The following is an 18751-nucleotide window of genomic DNA, read 5'->3' on the forward strand; positions in this document are numbered from 1 at the left end:
CCTGATATTTTATTCCTTTTGTACATCTGTTTTGCTTTTCAATAAAGTCCTAAATATTCCAAATCTTCTCTTTTTGTGATTCCTCATGCTTACACATCTGTGACTGTAGCTAAAATTATATGAATATTGTGGCTATGTTTAGTTTGTTTCTGTCCTTTGTATTGTAAACTTTATGATCTTTGGTTTATTGATATAAAGGAAAGGTGAATTTAACATGGATGACTCACAGCGTCTGAAATAGTTGTTTGAAAAAGAGGACCTTCACATTGGCAGCTTGTTTAGTAACATTTTTATCATAATGAAAAAAACAAAACAACAGATGGAAACAAACCACTTTTTCCTGGGACCTGGGGCCTGTTTCACAAAACCAAGATAAGGGATTAAGCTGGGATTTCCCGGTTTTCCTGGATGAATTAAGCCTTGATTCGGTTTCACGAAAGCGGAGGCGCATAAATCACCATGGAGATTTATTCTGTGCAGTTAGCCTGGTCCCGACCAGGCTAACTTCCAGGATTTATTTAATCCTGGAGCCTTTTCTGTTCACTCAGCAGTCACTCTGATCAACGAAACGAATGTGTTCTTTAATAGGCCTAGTTATTCCATGTTTCCATAGCTGATTACGGACGTTGGACGGGTGGAGTTTTTATCGTCACTTTTCAAATTAATAGTTAATTAATTTCACAGTATAGGGCTACGGTTCTTTGCCAGTGGCATATTTTTATATGCAGTTGGAGATGCCGAAAATTTGAGCAAAGCCACAGTTTGCCGTTCAATTAGACAAATGTATTTAGCGCTTAAAGGATTCCTGAACATCTTCATCACCTTTCCTGGACACAAACGAACATGCTTCATTAAGGAGGAATTCTACAAAATTGCAGGTGGGCCTAACATGAATTACAGATTACAGAATTATGTTACTTTCACAGTAGGCCATTACTTATTATTATGTGTTACAGGTTTCCCTAATGTGATAGGTGCACTGGACTGCACTCACATTAGAATAAAACGCCCCTCAGGTGTTCATGAGGGAGACTTTGTGAATAGAAAATCCTACCACAGTATCAATGTTCAGGTAAGTAGGCTACTTATGTTGTCTGTCAACTGCATAGGCCTAAATTAATTCTAAGCATGACATGACCTTGACACAACCTATTGTTTCAGATGATCTGTGATGCTGACTGCACTTTCAGCAATGTAGAGGCGAAGTGGCCTGGCTCGGTCCATGACTCCAGAGTCTTTAGGGCCTCTACAATTTTCCAGCGACTTTCACAAGGCAAGCCCCTGTCATTTTATTGATAAGCACCTTGAACATCATGATAGTGTCAACAGTTTCACTATACTTCTTGTTCTAACTATTACATTTTGTGTTCTCAGGGGAATATGCTGGTGTTTTGCTTGGTGACAAGGGCTATGCATGTTAGCCATTTCTTCTGACTCCATTTGCAGACCCCCAGACAGCAGCACAGCACACCTATAATCTTGCCCATGCAAGATCAAGGGCCCGCATCGAGATGGCATTTGGCCTTTTGAAGTCCCGTTTCCAGTGCCTTCACCACCTAAGAGTCACCCCAGAGAGGGCCTGTGACATCACGGTTGCCTGCACTGTCCTGCACATAATCGCCTGCCTGAGAAAGGAAAGGGCTCCCAGAGTAGCCTTGGATATGGACTGGGACAATGAAGCAATATTTCCAGACAATGTCAATGGCAGGCTGGTCAGAGACCAATACGTTGCCAATTACTTTTGATTCCTGAGTTATGTATGTTTCATTTGGCTTTTAAAGTGGACATTTGTTTTTGGTATAATTGTATAGAGTAGGCCTATATACCAAGGAAAAGACACCACAATGTTTTTTGACCTTTTTATTTTTTAGATGTCTCACTTGTCTGCTGCGAGCTTGGGAAAAGAACAAAAAAAGATTAATACATTGTGTTGCTGTCATTCTTAAAGTATGCATTTAAATGATCATTTACTTCTCTCTCTAGTTTCTTGATTTCCAAATCCAGTTTCCTCAAGGTTTGTCTTTTGATTTGCATATCGAGGTCCATTTCCTGCATTTTTTGTTTCTTTAATTGAATTTTTATCTCTGCCAAATCTATTTGTTTCTGTAGGTGTGTTGTGTACAGGGACCTGACTGTTTGGGAACTCTGTAAAACACATATCAGTTATGACTTGGCTGCTGTGAGACTTTCTTAAATACAGCAGGAATTGTGCATGGTGTGAATTTGTTCTTCAGGGTAATACTTACGATGTTGGCAGGCTGAGTGTCGGCCTGCACAGTGTCTGGGTCCTATTAAAAATATATTTGCTATGAGCACCACATCATTATAATCCATTATGTACTAAATAAGTATTTCCACAAGAGTGACATGATACTGTACCTCCTGTCTTCTTGAATCCACTGAAATTGTTTCCTCCTCGTCTGGTGCAGCAGATGTGCCTTCACCCTATACCAGATTCCACAGAATTGTATTGACAAAGGTTTGACAGGGACCAGGCCTTGGGGGCCATTAAGAATTAATACTCACCGGATCTAGGTCATCATAAAGGGGCTCCAGAAGAGTGATAGTATTGCCAGACACTGCAAGACAATGTCAGACAGCCCACATGATATCTTATAGGCTAAATGGTTTATTATGTTTCATATTCAGGCTACTACAGTATAGGAATAATGTAGCCTACCGTGTATGAAGTGGGCGCTTTCTGTGGGTGGGACAGAGTCGGTGGAGGTCCCACCCTGGATTCCTTCAATTATAGGCCTCCCTTTGTTCAGGTCAAGGGCCACCTCCTCTGCTGGGGTAAATTCTGGGGTAGCTGGGCCACCCCCCGTGCCAGACCTATGTGTCCTTTTTTTTACTGCTAAAATCAGTAAAAATAATATCAAATATGAGCAGTCCCCTTACGAGTAACCTATACAACTGATTTGTAGTAGGCCTACATTGTTTCACTAACATTAAACATTTACCAGTCTGCAAGATGTTCTTGTATTTGATTTTGACTTGCTGCCAGGTCCTCTTTTGGCCAGTCATGTTTGCTCTGTGAACATGAGTAACAGAAATTACATTAAAACCGCCAGACTATCATAACAAGTAACAGCCTTGCACGTTAATATGTATACTTAGAGAGAGAGAGAGAGAGAGAGAGAGAGAGAGCGTATCATTTGAGTATTTTAATTTAACGTTACTGCGTAGGCCTATACTCTATTTAATCTTCATGCTACATTGACAAGCCAATTAACTTCCGTTGCTGACTTTTAAGGATGATGTGATGTACAACTATTAATCTCTGCAAATAAAGATTAACTAAATGAATGGTGTTAATATAGCCTAACTGTTTCAGTGCAGTAAATATATATTTTTGGGGCAATAGGCTTACTTACGCATTCAGGCTGTCCGCGATGGTTTGCCACGCTTTTTCTCGCTGTTTTATGACAGCGGCCGTGTTGCCTTTTTTATTAATTATGTCTTTGACTTCCTCATATGTCTCCATTAGAATCTGCTGCTCACTCTGTGTAAAGTATGCACAACGTGTCTTCTCCATTTTGGCATCATTTAGATATTCTGCTTTTGTGAAACAGGCCCCTGGAATATCTAAATCCAGGATAACTGATAAAGCGAGGCTTGACCTAGTCTAATCTGTGAATCCTGGCTTGGTGCGTTTCACGAAGGCCAAGCCAGGCTGAGGAGGAGCGACTAGGTCGAGCCAGGCTGAACTAATTCAGATAGATGCGCGTCCACGGATTTCTTCAAAAGACCGCGAGGTCGATCACAGATTTACTGATGCCAAAATGGAGAATACGCATTGTACATACTTTATACAGAGAGAGCAGCAGCTTCTTGTGGAAGTATGATGACGTGAAACACATTATTTGTAAAAAAGAAAAGAAACACGGCCGCTGTAATGAAACAGAGAGTGAGAGCGAGGCAGACGATCACGGAACGACTGAATGCGTAATTGTATCCTAAATATATACATTAAATGACCACGGCTCTGAATTAAAGCCGTCATAATCATTCCATTCAAGAATTAGGCTACTAATCATTTGCACAAATTAACAGTTGTACTCTTTGCCTTAAAATTAAGCAGAAGATAATGTTACTTGGGAAATTTACCAGGAAGATCAATTTTCTACAACGCTAGAATATGATGCGTAAATATCTCTTTCACTCTGTTCCTCTCTCTCTCTCTCTCTCTCTCTCTCTCTCTCTCTCTCATGGGCTAAAATATAAATTTCCGAAGTCATATTAACTTCCACTGCTCGCTTTTAATGCAAAGTGTACAACTGTTCGTTTTTGCAAATAACAAGTGACTCATTGAATGGTTTCAGTTAAGAGCAGTAGTTCATAAATGTATATTTTTAGACTATCATTCAGTCTGTCCGCTATTATCTGCCACACTTTTTATAGCGTTTGTTTTATTTTTTTATTTTTTTTTATAGAGGACAGATACATATTATATGCCTTGCTCCCTCATATATATGGACATAGAAAATAAAGACACTGAAGCAATTGGACTCTAAAATCTAGAAACTATAAAGATAATTAAGTGATAAATTCCATGCACCCTGTTAACATGAATGGAACAGAGTATATTCATCAGTTTTATCCCCCCAGCAAAATATAAGGTCAAAAACCATTGAGGTGTCCTCTCCCTGTTGTTACATGAATGTACAGTAGCCTACATCACTAGATAGTTACTGATCCAGTGAACTAAGTCTATAATTTGGGAGGATTGTACAATTACAATATGTTCTTAAAATTGTACAATCCTCCCAAATTATAGTCCTAGTTTACTGGACAACACAAATTGTGTACTAAGAATGCCAAATACAATGTACATGGAAGAGGAACAAACATGATCCTTATTGTTAATGAATTTAAAACAAAATTAATCAACTAAAATAATTCAAGGGCATTGGTCAACTATAGAAATGTGCAGCATTGTATGTATTGCCCTTAGTAACAGACTTCATTTAAAACACATTTGAAATTTTATCAGCCTTTTCTAATTATCTCAACAACTGCCATAATATATTCACCAAACTTCTAACAACAATATGTGAACAGCAGTCTTCATACAGCAATATAACAGTAACAATGACTGTCACATGAATAATTATTTAATGGTCACAACTTCAAATAATAACAGTACTTAAATGAACAGCAATATGCACCTGTTGTATTTTAATGCAGGGTGATAACAATAGGGTAAAACCACTGCTGAGTGAACAGAAAAGGCTCCAGGATTAAATAAATCCTGGCTGTTAGCCTGGTCGGGAGCAGGCTAGCTGCACAGAATAAATCTCCATGGTGATTTATGTGCCTCCACTTTCGTGAAACCGAGTCAAGGCTTAATTCATCCAGGATAACTGGGAAATCCCGGCTTAATCCCTTATCTTGGTTTTGTGAAATAGGCCCCAGGTTGAAAAAACCAAAGTTGATGTTGTCCATGCTGTGATTATCGGCGTCTTACTTTGTTGACTTCAGTTTATCTCAGCAGCTACATTTGTGGTACGTTCCAGAGAAGTCTACACATGATTATATATCAACGTACTTTCATTTAAATTGTGTCTATTTTGTCATTTTTAAATCATTAATGTTCAGAAGACCAATCTTATTGGCACAACATAAGCTGTCTGTTACTAAACCTTTTAAAATACCAGCACAACACACAGGAATGACAATTAAAAATAAGAGATCTCCCCCTATCTAGAAAGAACGTTTGTCTCAACATTGGGGGGGGACATATTATAACCGGGGTGTCTGCTCGTCCCCCAGGAAATTTGGAGCCTCAAACGCTTCATTTCCTGCATTCGGGTGAACTTTTCTGAAACAAATTGTGCCTTTTCTGCATGAAAATGTCTTTATACATGTAAATATTATTATTATTATTATTCATTAAATAATCTGCTGGGTTGTTCAAAACTTTCTGCATCTTCAGAACATTACACGTGTTTCAGGATTTACTTCTTTTTTGGGGGGGAAATTATGCACATCTTAACAACAAATATTTACTTACCTCACCACAGTCATTTAATGACTCCATTAACCTGGCCTTTTCTGATTACTGGAGGGGGGGGTAACCCTACACATGTTAGAAGACCTCGTTGAAACGGTGCATTTCTCTAAGTAAGTCTGTACGCTGTATTGATCTGGAGATATTATTTAAAACATAAAGTAGGCCTATGTATTGTTCTGTCCTATACGACAGCATTGACTCTTTAACAAGAGTAGAGGGGACAAAATCAATGAGGAAATATTTATCCATACACAGAAACACACATCTCTTCATCAGCAGGTCCTCACGTGAAGTTGAAGTAATATATCCGTTTGAAGGATATGTAATTCCTGGATAGATTTATAAAACCTTTTTTTTTATTTTGACCCCTGGCAGAAGTTGTTAAATGAGGACAGTGACTTTGTTTTTCATTTGGAGAACAACAATGATTTCATCGGCACATCTACAGAAGGCTGAGGACTTAATAAAATAAGAAAAGGCTCTTGGAATGAGGCTTTAGAGAGAAAACATCAGCTCAGGGATGAATTTAAGACATGATGAGATCATGAAAACATGTTTTTTTTCTTAATGAGAAAATAATGTACAGTTATTTTAGGAAAGAAGGTCAAAACATGTCAGAGAACTTTTTCAAATGTAGTGAGACTTTTATTATAACATTCAGAAGATATGGTTTAACCTTGTGTTGTTTTCACCGTCATCCATGAACTTGTCATTCCAGGTCAAAAATGAAAAATGGTGAAAAATGCGTTGTCTTTTTCTGACTTTTTTGATGCTTTTTTATGCTTTTGGCGCTTTTAAAACGTTTTTGTCCCTCTTTTCAATGCTTTTTTTTAATTCATGGTCAATAAACCTAATAAAATTCTACCTAATTTTTGAGTTTGAAAAAAAGCAGATATTATGAATTATTTTGACTAATAGAATAGTTAAGATCAGAGGATGTTGAGTGAATCACAGACTTTGGTTTATGTCAAAGTTTGGTCAGGATGCTGTTTTCAAACCATTTAAAAACAATTTGAAATGTGAAATTGAATAAAATAACCAAACTTCAATGGAAGTAATCATTAATCGTACCTGTGAAGAACATGGATGCATGGATGTATATGTTGTATGGGTTCCATACAACGTACATGCATGCATCCAAGTTATTTTAGGGCAATTTGGTTGTTAAGAAACCCATATGGTGTAACTGGGTCAGGTTTGTAGGCCTTCTTGCTCGCACTCGCCTTTTCAGTGCCACCCACAAATGTTCTATGGGACTGAGATCAGGGCTTTGTGATGGCCACTCCAATACCTTGACTTTGTTGTCCTTAAGCCACTTTGTAACTAATTTGGAGGTAAGCTTGGGGTCATTGTCCATTTGGAAGACCCATTTGCGCCCAAGCTTTAACTTCCTGGCTGATGTCTTCAGATGTTGCTTCAATATATCCACAAAATTTTCTTTTCTCATGATGCAATCTATTTTGTGAAGTGCACCAGTCCCTTCTGCAGCAAAGCAGCCCCACAACATTATACTACCACCCCCATACTTCACAGTTGGGATGGTGTTCTGAGGCTTCAAAGCTTCGCCCTTTTTCCTCCAAACACACAGTTTATCATTATGGCCAAACAGTTCAATTTTTGTTTCGTCAGACCACAGGACATGACAATTAAGACTTTTGTCCCCATGTGCAGTTGCAAACTGTAGTCTGGCTTTTTTATGGTGGTTTTGAAGTAATGGCTTTCTTCTCCCAGAGTAACCTTTTAGCTCATCGTGGTACAGGACTCGTTTACTGTGGATAATGACACTTACCAGTTTCAGCTAGCATCTTCACAAGGTCTTTTGCTCTTTTCTTGGGATTGATTCGCACATTTCGCACCAAAAAACGTTCCTCTCTGGGACTCAGAATCCGTCTCCTTCCTGAGCGGTATGATGGTTGTACATTCCCATGTTTTTTATACTTGCGTATTATTGTCTGAACAGATGAACGTGGGACCTTCAGGCATCTGGATATTGCACCTAAGGATGAGCCACACTTGTGGAGGTCCGCAATTCTTTTCCTGATGTCTTGGTTGATTTCTCTTGATTTTCCCATGATGTCAAAGAAAGAGGCTCTGTGTTTGAGGTGTGCCTTTATATGCATCCACAGTTCTGTCAAGAGGAGTGGGCCAAAATTCCAGCAAACTATTGTAGAAAGCTTGTGGAAGGATACCCAAAACGTTTGGCCCAAGTAAAACAGTTTCTGGGGAAATTCTACCAAATACTAAGGAAGTGTATGTATACTTCTGACTTTGTTGAAAGTGATAAAAAAAATACATAAAAATTCTCCCTCGCTCGATTCTGACAATTAACAAATGCAAAAAATATGTTAATATGTATTGATCTAAAACAGAAAAAGTTTACTCTGATTTAATGTATGACAGTAAAGAAATAAATGTTTTTGTGTTTTTTTTTTGAAGTGTATGTAAATATCTGGTTTCAACTGTAAAAGACCACAAAGATAACCACCTTGGCTGATTCCAGTCTCACCTCTGTTGGTCCTGATCTCTGCTTTGTCCAGTTTGGTGACGATGTCGTCCTTCACACCAGAGAGATGAAACAGACAGTCGTACCTCCTCCAGTCTCCAGCTGGGACTGATGAAAGGTCCAGGTCAACACTCATCTGGAAGGATCCATCGTGGTTGGGGAGGATCTCTCCGAGGTCCACGTCCTCATGAAGCTCCTCTCCATCTTTCCTCCAGAACATCATGGCTCTGTCAGGGTAGAAACCTGTAGCGTGGCAGCTGACTGGAGAGGAGGGAGACTTGTGTAGTGTATGTAAATATCTGGTTTCAACTGTATATGTGTTTGTTTGCAACAGATTTCTATAAATGTTGGTGGATAACATAGGCCGTAATCAAAGAAAGAACTTATGAGAAACTGGTGTGTATAATGCCAACATTTTAATTTCAACCTTATTGTCCCCAAGAGGAAACTTGTCTCACAGCCAATTAAAGCACAGAACACAGGCTTGAACATAAAACATAATAAATACGTAACACGTGCAATTATGTTAAAAGAACAGCTAAAAAAAAATCCCCACATAAACATATAAAACAATGTGCAGCAGGCACAAGTTGTTCCTGTATTGGAGACGGTGTTGAGATGACAGAAATGAGGGAGAGGGAGATACAACCGGATGCAATAAAGGTCTCGGTTGCACTCAAACTATTAGTCGCCAGTATGGCTGGCTGTGAGATTTAGATTCTGTGAAGTTATACTTTATTACATAACCAGCCATAAGTCTTAAAAACATTGTGCAGCCAACTGTATGCACATTTAGAGGACCGGTGCTGACATTTACTCCCGGGAGTTCCTGCAAAGTTACTTTTCACATGTAGATGGCGCCACGAGAAAATGGTAATTAAGTTAGACGCACCAGTCCCAGCGTTCCAATACTACCATACTATTTAGTATGTCAGGAAAAAGATTAAGTACATCCCAATGCGTAGAATTTCAAATGCTTTTTGCCAAAAAATACCAGTATGTGCTACTGCATCTGATCAGATGTTGCAGATGACAGTGACACATTTTCTTTGTTTTCACTATTTATGTTATGTAAGCTACGTTGTGTATATATGTGGATCGTAATAAACTAAACAACAACAATGAAGTCCCGCATGTCTCCCCATCCTCTCACACAGGCTGAAATAACATCATTTTACTTTCTCTTTCGTTCATAACCTCACCGGGTCAGTTTCACCCAGTAACAAGTGACGTTGATGCTCAGTCTAAATTCTCATTGGCTCAGATGAAGGGTGATGACAGCGCTCCTTCTGGTTTTATCCTCAGTTGACCCTGGTGCTCGAGCTAGTGATCATGGGACAAGCGCCTCTTTTACGCAAGTCAGGGGGGAGTGGCCAGACATAACTACCCCAAAACAATATTTTAGGTAGGAAAGATGCGTCGTTTGTGATTTAATTAACATTTCGCTATTTGATCCCGGAAGTTCGAATCTGTTTTCTTTCTAACTTTACCGAAGTCCAGCTCGGTCCTCAGACACGTCTTTATCAAAACAAGATGAAAAAGTTCCTGTTGTTGCTTCTCTTGTGTCACGTCTCATCTCCAGGTACGATCACATTTTAAATCTTTACTTTACTTTGAACTCAGCTCTGTGTTTAGTTTCTGTGTAGCTCTGGAACACAGCTGGAGTTATGTTTCACTTTTACTTCAACTCCAGACTGTCATGTTTTAGATGAACTGAATCATACTGCCATCATATTTATGATAAATAATGATATGCGTCTATTTATACTGAATCTATAAACCTTGTTTGTCCTGTAGTGAAACACTCACTCAAGTTTTTCATCACTGCATCTTCTGGAGTCCCAAACTTCCCAGAGCTTGTGGGTGCTGGAGTGGTGGATGAAGTTCTGATGGGTAACTGCAACACCAAGAAAAAGATAGTAGAACCCAAACAGGACTGGGTGAAAACAATTTTAGAAAACAATCCTCAGCAGTTGGAGTTTTACACTCAAACATGTTTTGAGATTGAGCCAATCTCCTTCAAAGCCACAATGGATGACTTAAAGCAACGCTTCAACCAAAGTGGAGGTACAGTATTTATACATGTTACATTTAACTTTTACTGCTAAACTGTAAAGTGACCTAAACTCATTCCCACCCTGAGATAATGAAATTCTAAACATCAATAGTCAAAATATCTTCCCCATAACATACACAGGAAGAGGAAATACAAGACATGTCCCTCATTGACCTGTCAGATAATGTGATTGAGGGCCTTATCATCTGTCTGGACAGGTTTGATTTCAGGAATCCAAATGTTTCGTTTGCCATCTGAAGCTTTGTGTTGCTGCATAACGCTTAAAAAGTGAAATAACTAAGATTTTGATATTATATGTTGGAAAATTGGAAACCTGTCTAGGCTTTTTTTCATCATGTACAGAATAAATATCCTGTTAACAACATAAACTTTCATTGCACAACATCAGACTGCCATTCCAAGATGGTAATCCAAGAAGTAGAAAATAATGCAATAACTAAGTTGTTGGTCAATTGGACCTGGGACTGCATCCAAGGCTGCAGATGTTAGCTAGCACCAGTTGTATGATAACAGAACACAAGGAGGAGAGAGATCAGGTCCTCAGCTGGACACCAAGCAGGGATGGTTCATTTCATGTTCCACATCTGAAACCCTAAACTATGGAGTGACCCACACTGGTGTCATTTTGTATATAGATAACAGTTGGATGTGCACAGAATACACACTTGTTTCATTGCCATCAGCAGTCATCTGGGAATGTACAGAGTAGTTACTATTTAAAGTGTCCATATTATGAAAAAAACACTTTCTGGGATTTGGGGTGTTATTTTGTGTCTCTTGTGCTTCCACACACATACAAACTTTGAAAAAAATCCATCCATGCTGTTTTGAGTGAGATAAGGGTTTCTGAATGTGTCCTGCCTTCAGTCTCCTGGTGAGCTGTTCAAATCTGCCCGGCTTGTGACCTCACAAGCCGAAACGAGCTGGCTAACCGCAACCGTTAGCTCGAAGCGTTAGCATGCTACCGCTAATGCTACCACTAGCATGCTATCTTGTTCTCAATAGCAAAGCACTGCTACAACACACTAGGGCTGCTCAATTATGGAAAAAATACTAATCACGATTATTTTGGTCAATATTGAAATCACGATTATTTAACACGATTCCTCATTAACATTTGGATATAATGGATAGTGTCCAGGGTATAATCTGTTAGTGTCCTTTATCTCAAAGAAAGAGTCTTTGGATCAGAATAAAATCTGTTTTACTACTGTGAGTCGGTTCAGCTTTACAGATATCACACATAACGTTACACAGCTAATGAACAGTTCCACAGACATAACACCGTGTGCATCTCACATCCCATGTTCACTCACTATGACCACTACTACTGTCATTACTAAACATTGGGCCAAAATATCAACAATAATGTCGCCGTCAGTGGGCTTATTTCCTAGCTAACCTTAGGAAAAATCCAGCACATAGACGGTACCTTATAGTAACGTTACGTGAAACAGGTGATTTAACGTCCCTGCTCATTTACATACAGTTTAACAACTAAACTAAATGCTGAGGGAACATTACTATGTTTTTTCATGTTGTTTTTGAGCAGTATGCCTATGCACCCCCACTAAGCTGGAAAAAGTTTTAAACAGTAAGTGAATACAACGTCTATAGACAGTATACTACAGCGGGGGGGCAAAGGCAGAGGGACCGCAGGGTTAGCTAAAGTTAGCTGTTCCCAGACAACTGAGTTGGTTTTGCCTTTTTTTGCTCACCAAATGCTGCTGCCATCTTTACTCGCACTGAGTTTTTAAATTCCAGCGGATGATATGCACAGCGCAGGACTTGCCTCCCTGACTGGCTTTGGGAGGGGCGGATGCGTGTGCGGATGCGTGTGTTTCAGAACACAAGATAAATAAGAGTGTTCTTGCAAAACAGAACATGGCAAAATAATCGTTTTTTCTCGATTATACTATTTTGGTGATCGTTGGGAGCCAAAATTGAAATTGAAATCAAAATTCAATTAGTTGCACAGGCCTACAACACACACAAGTTCACCATAATCTACAAAAGAACTACTTACATGTGCACCCTCATTTAGAAGTCTCCCAGCTAATCCTGCCCCTGCCCCTGACTGAAGTTGGAGAAACAGGCTTTCTTTTACTGTCTATGGAGCTAGCTGACATGTTCTACATCTGAGCTACTGAGCATGTGCGAGTGCAATCAAAGATAGTACAGAAGAAGAAGATGAAAAGAGGTCTCACTCTGTAGCTAAAACAGAAACCAGGTGAAAAGAGGATTTGCAGCAGTGAGAGAGACAGCTATGCAGTACAACAAAAATATGGTGTTTTTTGAAAATAAACCATGTAAACCAATTATGGTACAACCTTAAAATACAATTATGAACCTGAAAATGAGTATAATATGGGCGCTTTAAGCTGTGAAATAGAAATGGGGTTCCATCACCCATAGCAACCTTTCCTTCGAACACCATGCCAATCAAATCAGCAGAACTCCCTATTGTGGGAGTAATGTTATGTTTTATTGTTGCTTTATATGATCATTTTAATTAATGTAAAGTGTCTAAGTACCGTCAAAAGCACTCTTTAAATAAAATGTATTATTATTATTATTATTATCATTATTATTAATAATTACAGTCTCTGTCTCTCAGGTGTCCACATTCTCCAGAGGATGACTGGCTGTGAGTGGGACGATGAGACTGGAGAGGTCAATGGTTTTAATCAGTATGGTTATGATGGAGAAGACTTCCTAGCATTGGACCTGAAGACATCAACATGGATCGCTCCAAAACCACAGGCTGTCATCATCAAACAAAGTTGGGATGCGGACAAATCTAGAATAAAACGCAATGAGATTTACTTCACTAAGATGTATCCTGAATGGCTGAAGATGTATTTGGACTATGGCAAGATCTCTCTGCTGAGAAAAGGTATAATCACATTTCCTGATGAAGTTTCATGAACACAACAATGTTCTCCTGAGACTGAACTGCCATTTTATTATCACTCCAATCAGTCTGACATCACCTTCTTTTTGGCTGTTTTCTGTGGTGGTAAGATTTGATCTAGCCCTCCTCAATCAGTAGAGACTGACAAGTTAGAGTGCTCTGACATTACTTTCTATCAATAGCCAATGATAGCCAGTGCACAGTTAGCATACGGTGAGTAAGTTTAACTGCATTGACAGGTGGTCTGTCAGTTGGTCTGTTTGTCCTTCAGCTTGTTACAGACTGACTGGATGGCTGTAAAATACTGTACATATATTCATGGTCCCCAGAGAATCTATTGTAAAAACTTTGAACCTCTGACTTTTCAGCTAACGCCATCATCAGGTCAAATCCTTCTGTTTATCCAGACATTTGATTTATGACCAAATACCTGCAAAACTAATGACATTCTCTTCATTTGTTTTCCATTGTTTTCTTTCCATTCACGTTTGACCTTTCTCATCTCTCTCTCTCTCTCTCTCTCTCTCTCTCTCTCTCTGCAGATCTTCCCTCAGTGTCTCTCCTCCAGAAGTCTCCCTCCTCTCCAGTCAGCTGCCACGCTACAGGTTTCTACCCTGACAGAGCCATGATGTTCTGGAGGAAAGATGGAGAGGAGCTTCATGAGGACGTGGACCTCGGAGAGATCCTCCCCAACCACGATGGATCCTTCCAGATGAGTGTTGACCTGGACCTTTCATCAGTCCCAGCTGAAGACTGGAGGAGGTACGACTGTGTGTTTCATCTCTCTGGTGTGGAGGATGACATCATCACCAAACTGGACAAAGCAGAGATCAGGACCAACAGAGGTAAGACTGGAATCAGACGTGATGAAGGAAACACACATTTAGTTTACTCTAACAGTCCTGTAGTTCATGTGTTTTATGTGTTGGATGGGAAGTTTTGTTTCCTTAAATGGTTTTGTTATCAGTTTCTTTTATCTAGTTTTTTTTTTTTTTTTAAATATATAACTTTAATGATTAGATCATTAAACCAATCTTTACTTTTACAGCAATGTAAACTAAAAGTTTTAAACTGCTTTGGAGAAATGATTGTTGTCCACCACCATGATGTTTGTGCTGTCTGCCCACCGGTTATATAGCTTTGATTTAATGAAAAAGAAACATTTCAATAATGAAACATACAAAACACTTCTTTTTAAACCACTTTCCTAAATCTAACATAAAGTGTCTGTATACAGGTTAGTGGTCTGGTTGATAGATGGATGTTCTTCTCTTCTAACCTGCTTCATCTGTTCAGGTTGGGACTATTGTTGTTGTTTTCTGCTCAACAGAGAAGCCCACTAACATGACCATCCCCATCATGGCTGCAGTGGTTGTTCTGGCTCTCGTCCTACTCGCTGTGATCGGAGTCCTAGTTTACAGAAAGAAGAAAGGTGAGACACTCAAACTTTTTACCAGATTGTGAAAGTAAAGCAAACTTCAGCGGTAAGCGGTGTGATGCTCAGTGTCATGATAATATGACTAGAAGAGACAAATATATATTTTAGATAAACATTCATTAATCACCTGGTAGAGCAGGCGCCCATATATGGAGGTTTACTCCTCGACGCAGCGGCCGCAGGTTCGACTCCTACATGTCATTCCCCCTCTCTCTCCCCTATCATGTCTTCAGCTGTCCTATATAAATAAAGCCCTAAAATGCACACAAAAAATCATCTTAAAAAAACAAACATTTATTAATATGTATGTGTTGATATTTCATCATATTTGCTTCTAGTCTTCATATATTATGTTTTATGTGTGTTTACTTTTAGATAATCCAGTTATATTTTATTTATTAGCGTTACTGATAATCCACTCCGAGACATTTCTGTCCCTTTAAAGCTGACCGGCAGTTTGATGGTCCTCAACCAACAGCTGAGTGTGGATAGTGTTTGGTTTGGTTTTGGAACTTTAGGAGTGCCATAAAGAAGAATAAATCTGTAAAAGAAGAGAAACAAAAATTGTGGAATTATAAAGAGTAAGAAATAAAAGAATAAAAAATTAAATCCAAAAATATTGAAACATAAAGAGAAATGGTCTAAATAAGTAAATAAAAAATTTGGAAATATGAAAAAGAAATAATAGAATGAATAAATGTGGATATTATACGTTTTTGGACTTTTGGAAAGTGAGATGAGATGAGTGCTGAGGATCACCTTACAGGGTTACACTCTGGAGCTGCTTTTGGATCCTACAATGACAATAGCATGATGATGTAATAGTAATAATAATAATGACTGCATTTGTAAGTTTGACATCTGAAACAATTTCTTTTTTTCAGGCAAATGCACTCAATTTTAAGTACAACTATTATTTTAGATCTTGAGTAGATTTTTAAAAGTAGAAATGAAGACCCAAACAGAACTGTAAAATGTATTTCTAACCAGTGTAAGTGAGTAGTAGTGGCTGTTAGTTAGTGGAGAAGAGATGTTCTGTCATTGCAACTGTAGGATCTAAAAATCATGTTTTTTCTTAATATTTCAGCTGAAAAGACTCAAGACAGTACCGGTAAGTAGAATTTGTTTTGTACCTACATTTTGCAGCTTTCGTTTTGTTTGTATTAAAATGTTTTAAGTTGAGCAGATGCTCATGTCTATTTACACTAATAATTACAACTATCGTTACTTCCTAATTCAGACAAATTTAAAGCAACCACACCAACCACACATTCAAGTAAGCCTTTTTCAGCTACTGCTGTCAGTAACGGCCTTCATTCTGAAGTCAGACAAGTTGGATGTAAATAGCTAAATTACATTTTTATATATATATATATATATATATATATATATATTAGTTATTAGAGTAGTAACATTATGGACTCTTAAAATTGGCACATTTTGCGATGACAACTATAAACCCAGATGTGTATAAATATGAGCAAGAACACCAGCTGTTCTAATAAGCATTATTGTGAGTTGATATTTCATGTTTCTTATTTGTGTGTGTGTGTGTGTGTGTGTGTGTGTGTGTGTGTGTGTGTGTGTGTGTGTGTGTGTGTGTGTGTGCGCATGGTGTTATTTTTTTATAAATTATCATGACAGAATTGACATAATGCTTTTTTATGGTGGTGTGGTGTGGTGGGGTGGGGGGGGTTCCATGGGTTTCTCTGCCTGAGAATTTATTTTTTTCTGTTTTTTTTTTAGACGTGATGATTTCATTTGACACTTATCCTAGGAACTTTGATTAGCCAATCAGATTCAGATCTGTCTGTCTTCTTCACGTTATTTTGTGTTCTGTTCTTCTCAGAATCACCAACCTACAGCAACGTGCCACTGAACGGTAACTAATGGCTCTGTACTGGCTCTGTCTGCCTTACACATCACCTGCTGCACTGCATACAGTCATCTCCATGTTGTACCAAAGCAACACCAAACTGTCAGCTCACTAGCAAGGACCACACCATCAACCACATACGTCTTGAACAATTTAATAATGAAAGATGATTGGGATGTGAGGCGTGAAGTCACTTGTAGTCATCAGTAGATAACCTGTCTGCACCATGGATGGTGCTGCAGTTGTTCAGAATCACAGCCATAGAGCGTGGACATTATTTCTCCTGTTTGGAATACCCCGACACATGAATAGCAGAAAAATAATTTAGTCATAAGGCTCTTTGAGAATATACATTTTAATTGGACTTAAATAGACAAGTCTTTTGCTTTAACTTATAATTATGAAGTAAATGTTGATTGCATATGTAAAGGCTGTAGAATAATGACACCATCTGCGTTTAGATTGGTTCCCTAAGCCTCGCTTTCACTCTGCAATTCTGTCTGCCACCGGGTACGATCTACCTGGAAAAGGAAGGCTTCATTTATTAAGTTGTCAACTATTAAATTAATTGCCAACTATTTTGATAATCGATTTATCGGTTTGAGGATTTAAAAATTCTCAGATTCCAGCTTCTTAAATGTGAACATTTTCTAGTTTATTGGCTCCTTTATGACAGTAAACTCAATATTGAGTTGTAGACAAAACGGGACATTTGAGGACATCAACGACTATGAAAATATTGATTAGTTGCAGCCCTAGTGATGACAAGGACAGCTTGAAGTGAGTTATGCACTCCATCCTGTCAGATTTCACTGTCAGTGTCAGCCATCATGTTTCATACACCATGTGTGACAGAGATAATCTCCTCTTCATCTGACAGATGAACACATCAGGTTTCTATGTATGTGTTGGTCTGTCGGTCTGACTGTATGTACATACATCTATCCTATCTGTTTTTTTGTCCTTTACTTGATTGTTGTGTAAATGATCTTATATTTTGTTCTCTGCAGGGTCAGACACTTCTTCAGATAGATCTCCTAATGGTTCTAATGAAGTTGTAAACAGCAGCACACCATTGACCACAGGTAACTACTGGCTCGGTCTGTCTGAAATATATCACCTGTATTTATGAGAAATTACAAGCATTTACTGTTACAGTACATCCCAGTGGTTTCACAGCTTTCCATCATGTATACATGATTGACATATCATTATTCTTTGCACTGTTCATTTATGAATGCTTATTTTTATATTTGTCAGGTTGACCGGTACGGTGTGAAGAGGAGGGTGAAGAAATTGGCAACACTAAACGTTATTTACAAAACTTTTACACAATCTGTAATCCAAACAAAAGGGCCACCTCACCACCAACATGGATTGAATATCACTTATATTTATGGGGGTCAGAAAACTGCATTACAATCAGGCTTTAAAGCTGCACTAATTAATATTTGTTTATGAAAAAGTGATGAACTGACATATCTGTTATCTGATATGTGTAATGTGAAAGGTAACACCTGCAGTGATCTCCATACATCCACTCCTAGGGTGTGGCAGTGATATCATGATATAAACCTTGAGATAACAGATATTAACATGAAATCACAGATACAATGATAGGTTGGATCAATGTTGCCCACTCCTCTGCACACACACACACACTATATTGGACAAAAAATAATATCTCGATATTTTTTCAGATTTTGAAGATAACGATAATTAGACGATATCCTTTAAAAATGTGTTTAAAAGTCTGAGTTACTTAATCACTGATGATGATAATGGGCACAATGTTGAATGAAAACAGTTCTTATTTATTTTCTTTAAAATAATTCTTTAAATTTAAGTATTCAAGTAAAAACAATTCAAAGAAAATACTAATACTATACTAATACTAATTGAACTAGTATAGGAACATTGAACTCTG

General features: G+C 38.3%; 2 protein-coding genes across 2 annotated transcripts; both read left to right on the plus strand.

The window, feature by feature from the left end:
* Positions 1-459: 459 nt before the first annotated feature.
* Positions 460-1745, plus strand: LOC114568551 (putative nuclease HARBI1). The gene is given in 5 exon segments (XM_028598179.1): positions 460-479; positions 685-878; positions 957-1072; positions 1162-1273; positions 1375-1745. Coding segments are annotated over 5 exon segments (813 nt in total).
* An 8058-nt stretch (positions 1746-9803) lies between these two features.
* Positions 9804-18246, plus strand: LOC114567983 (major histocompatibility complex class I-related gene protein). Its single transcript, XM_028597301.1, has 9 exons — positions 9804-10101; positions 10317-10586; positions 13214-13492; positions 14053-14373; positions 14841-14942; positions 16036-16059; positions 16798-16830; positions 17835-17909; positions 18085-18246. Exons 1-9 carry the CDS (start codon positions 10053-10055, stop codon positions 18087-18089), a joined length of 1158 nt encoding a protein of 385 aa, XP_028453102.1. The 5' UTR covers positions 9804-10052; the 3' UTR covers positions 18090-18246.
* The last annotated feature ends 505 nt before the right edge of the window (positions 18247-18751 follow it).

The sequence above is a fragment of the Perca flavescens genome, chromosome 14, assembly GCF_004354835.1.
Source record: "Perca flavescens isolate YP-PL-M2 chromosome 14, PFLA_1.0, whole genome shotgun sequence".
Classification (NCBI taxonomy): Eukaryota; Metazoa; Chordata; class Actinopteri; order Perciformes; family Percidae; genus Perca; species Perca flavescens.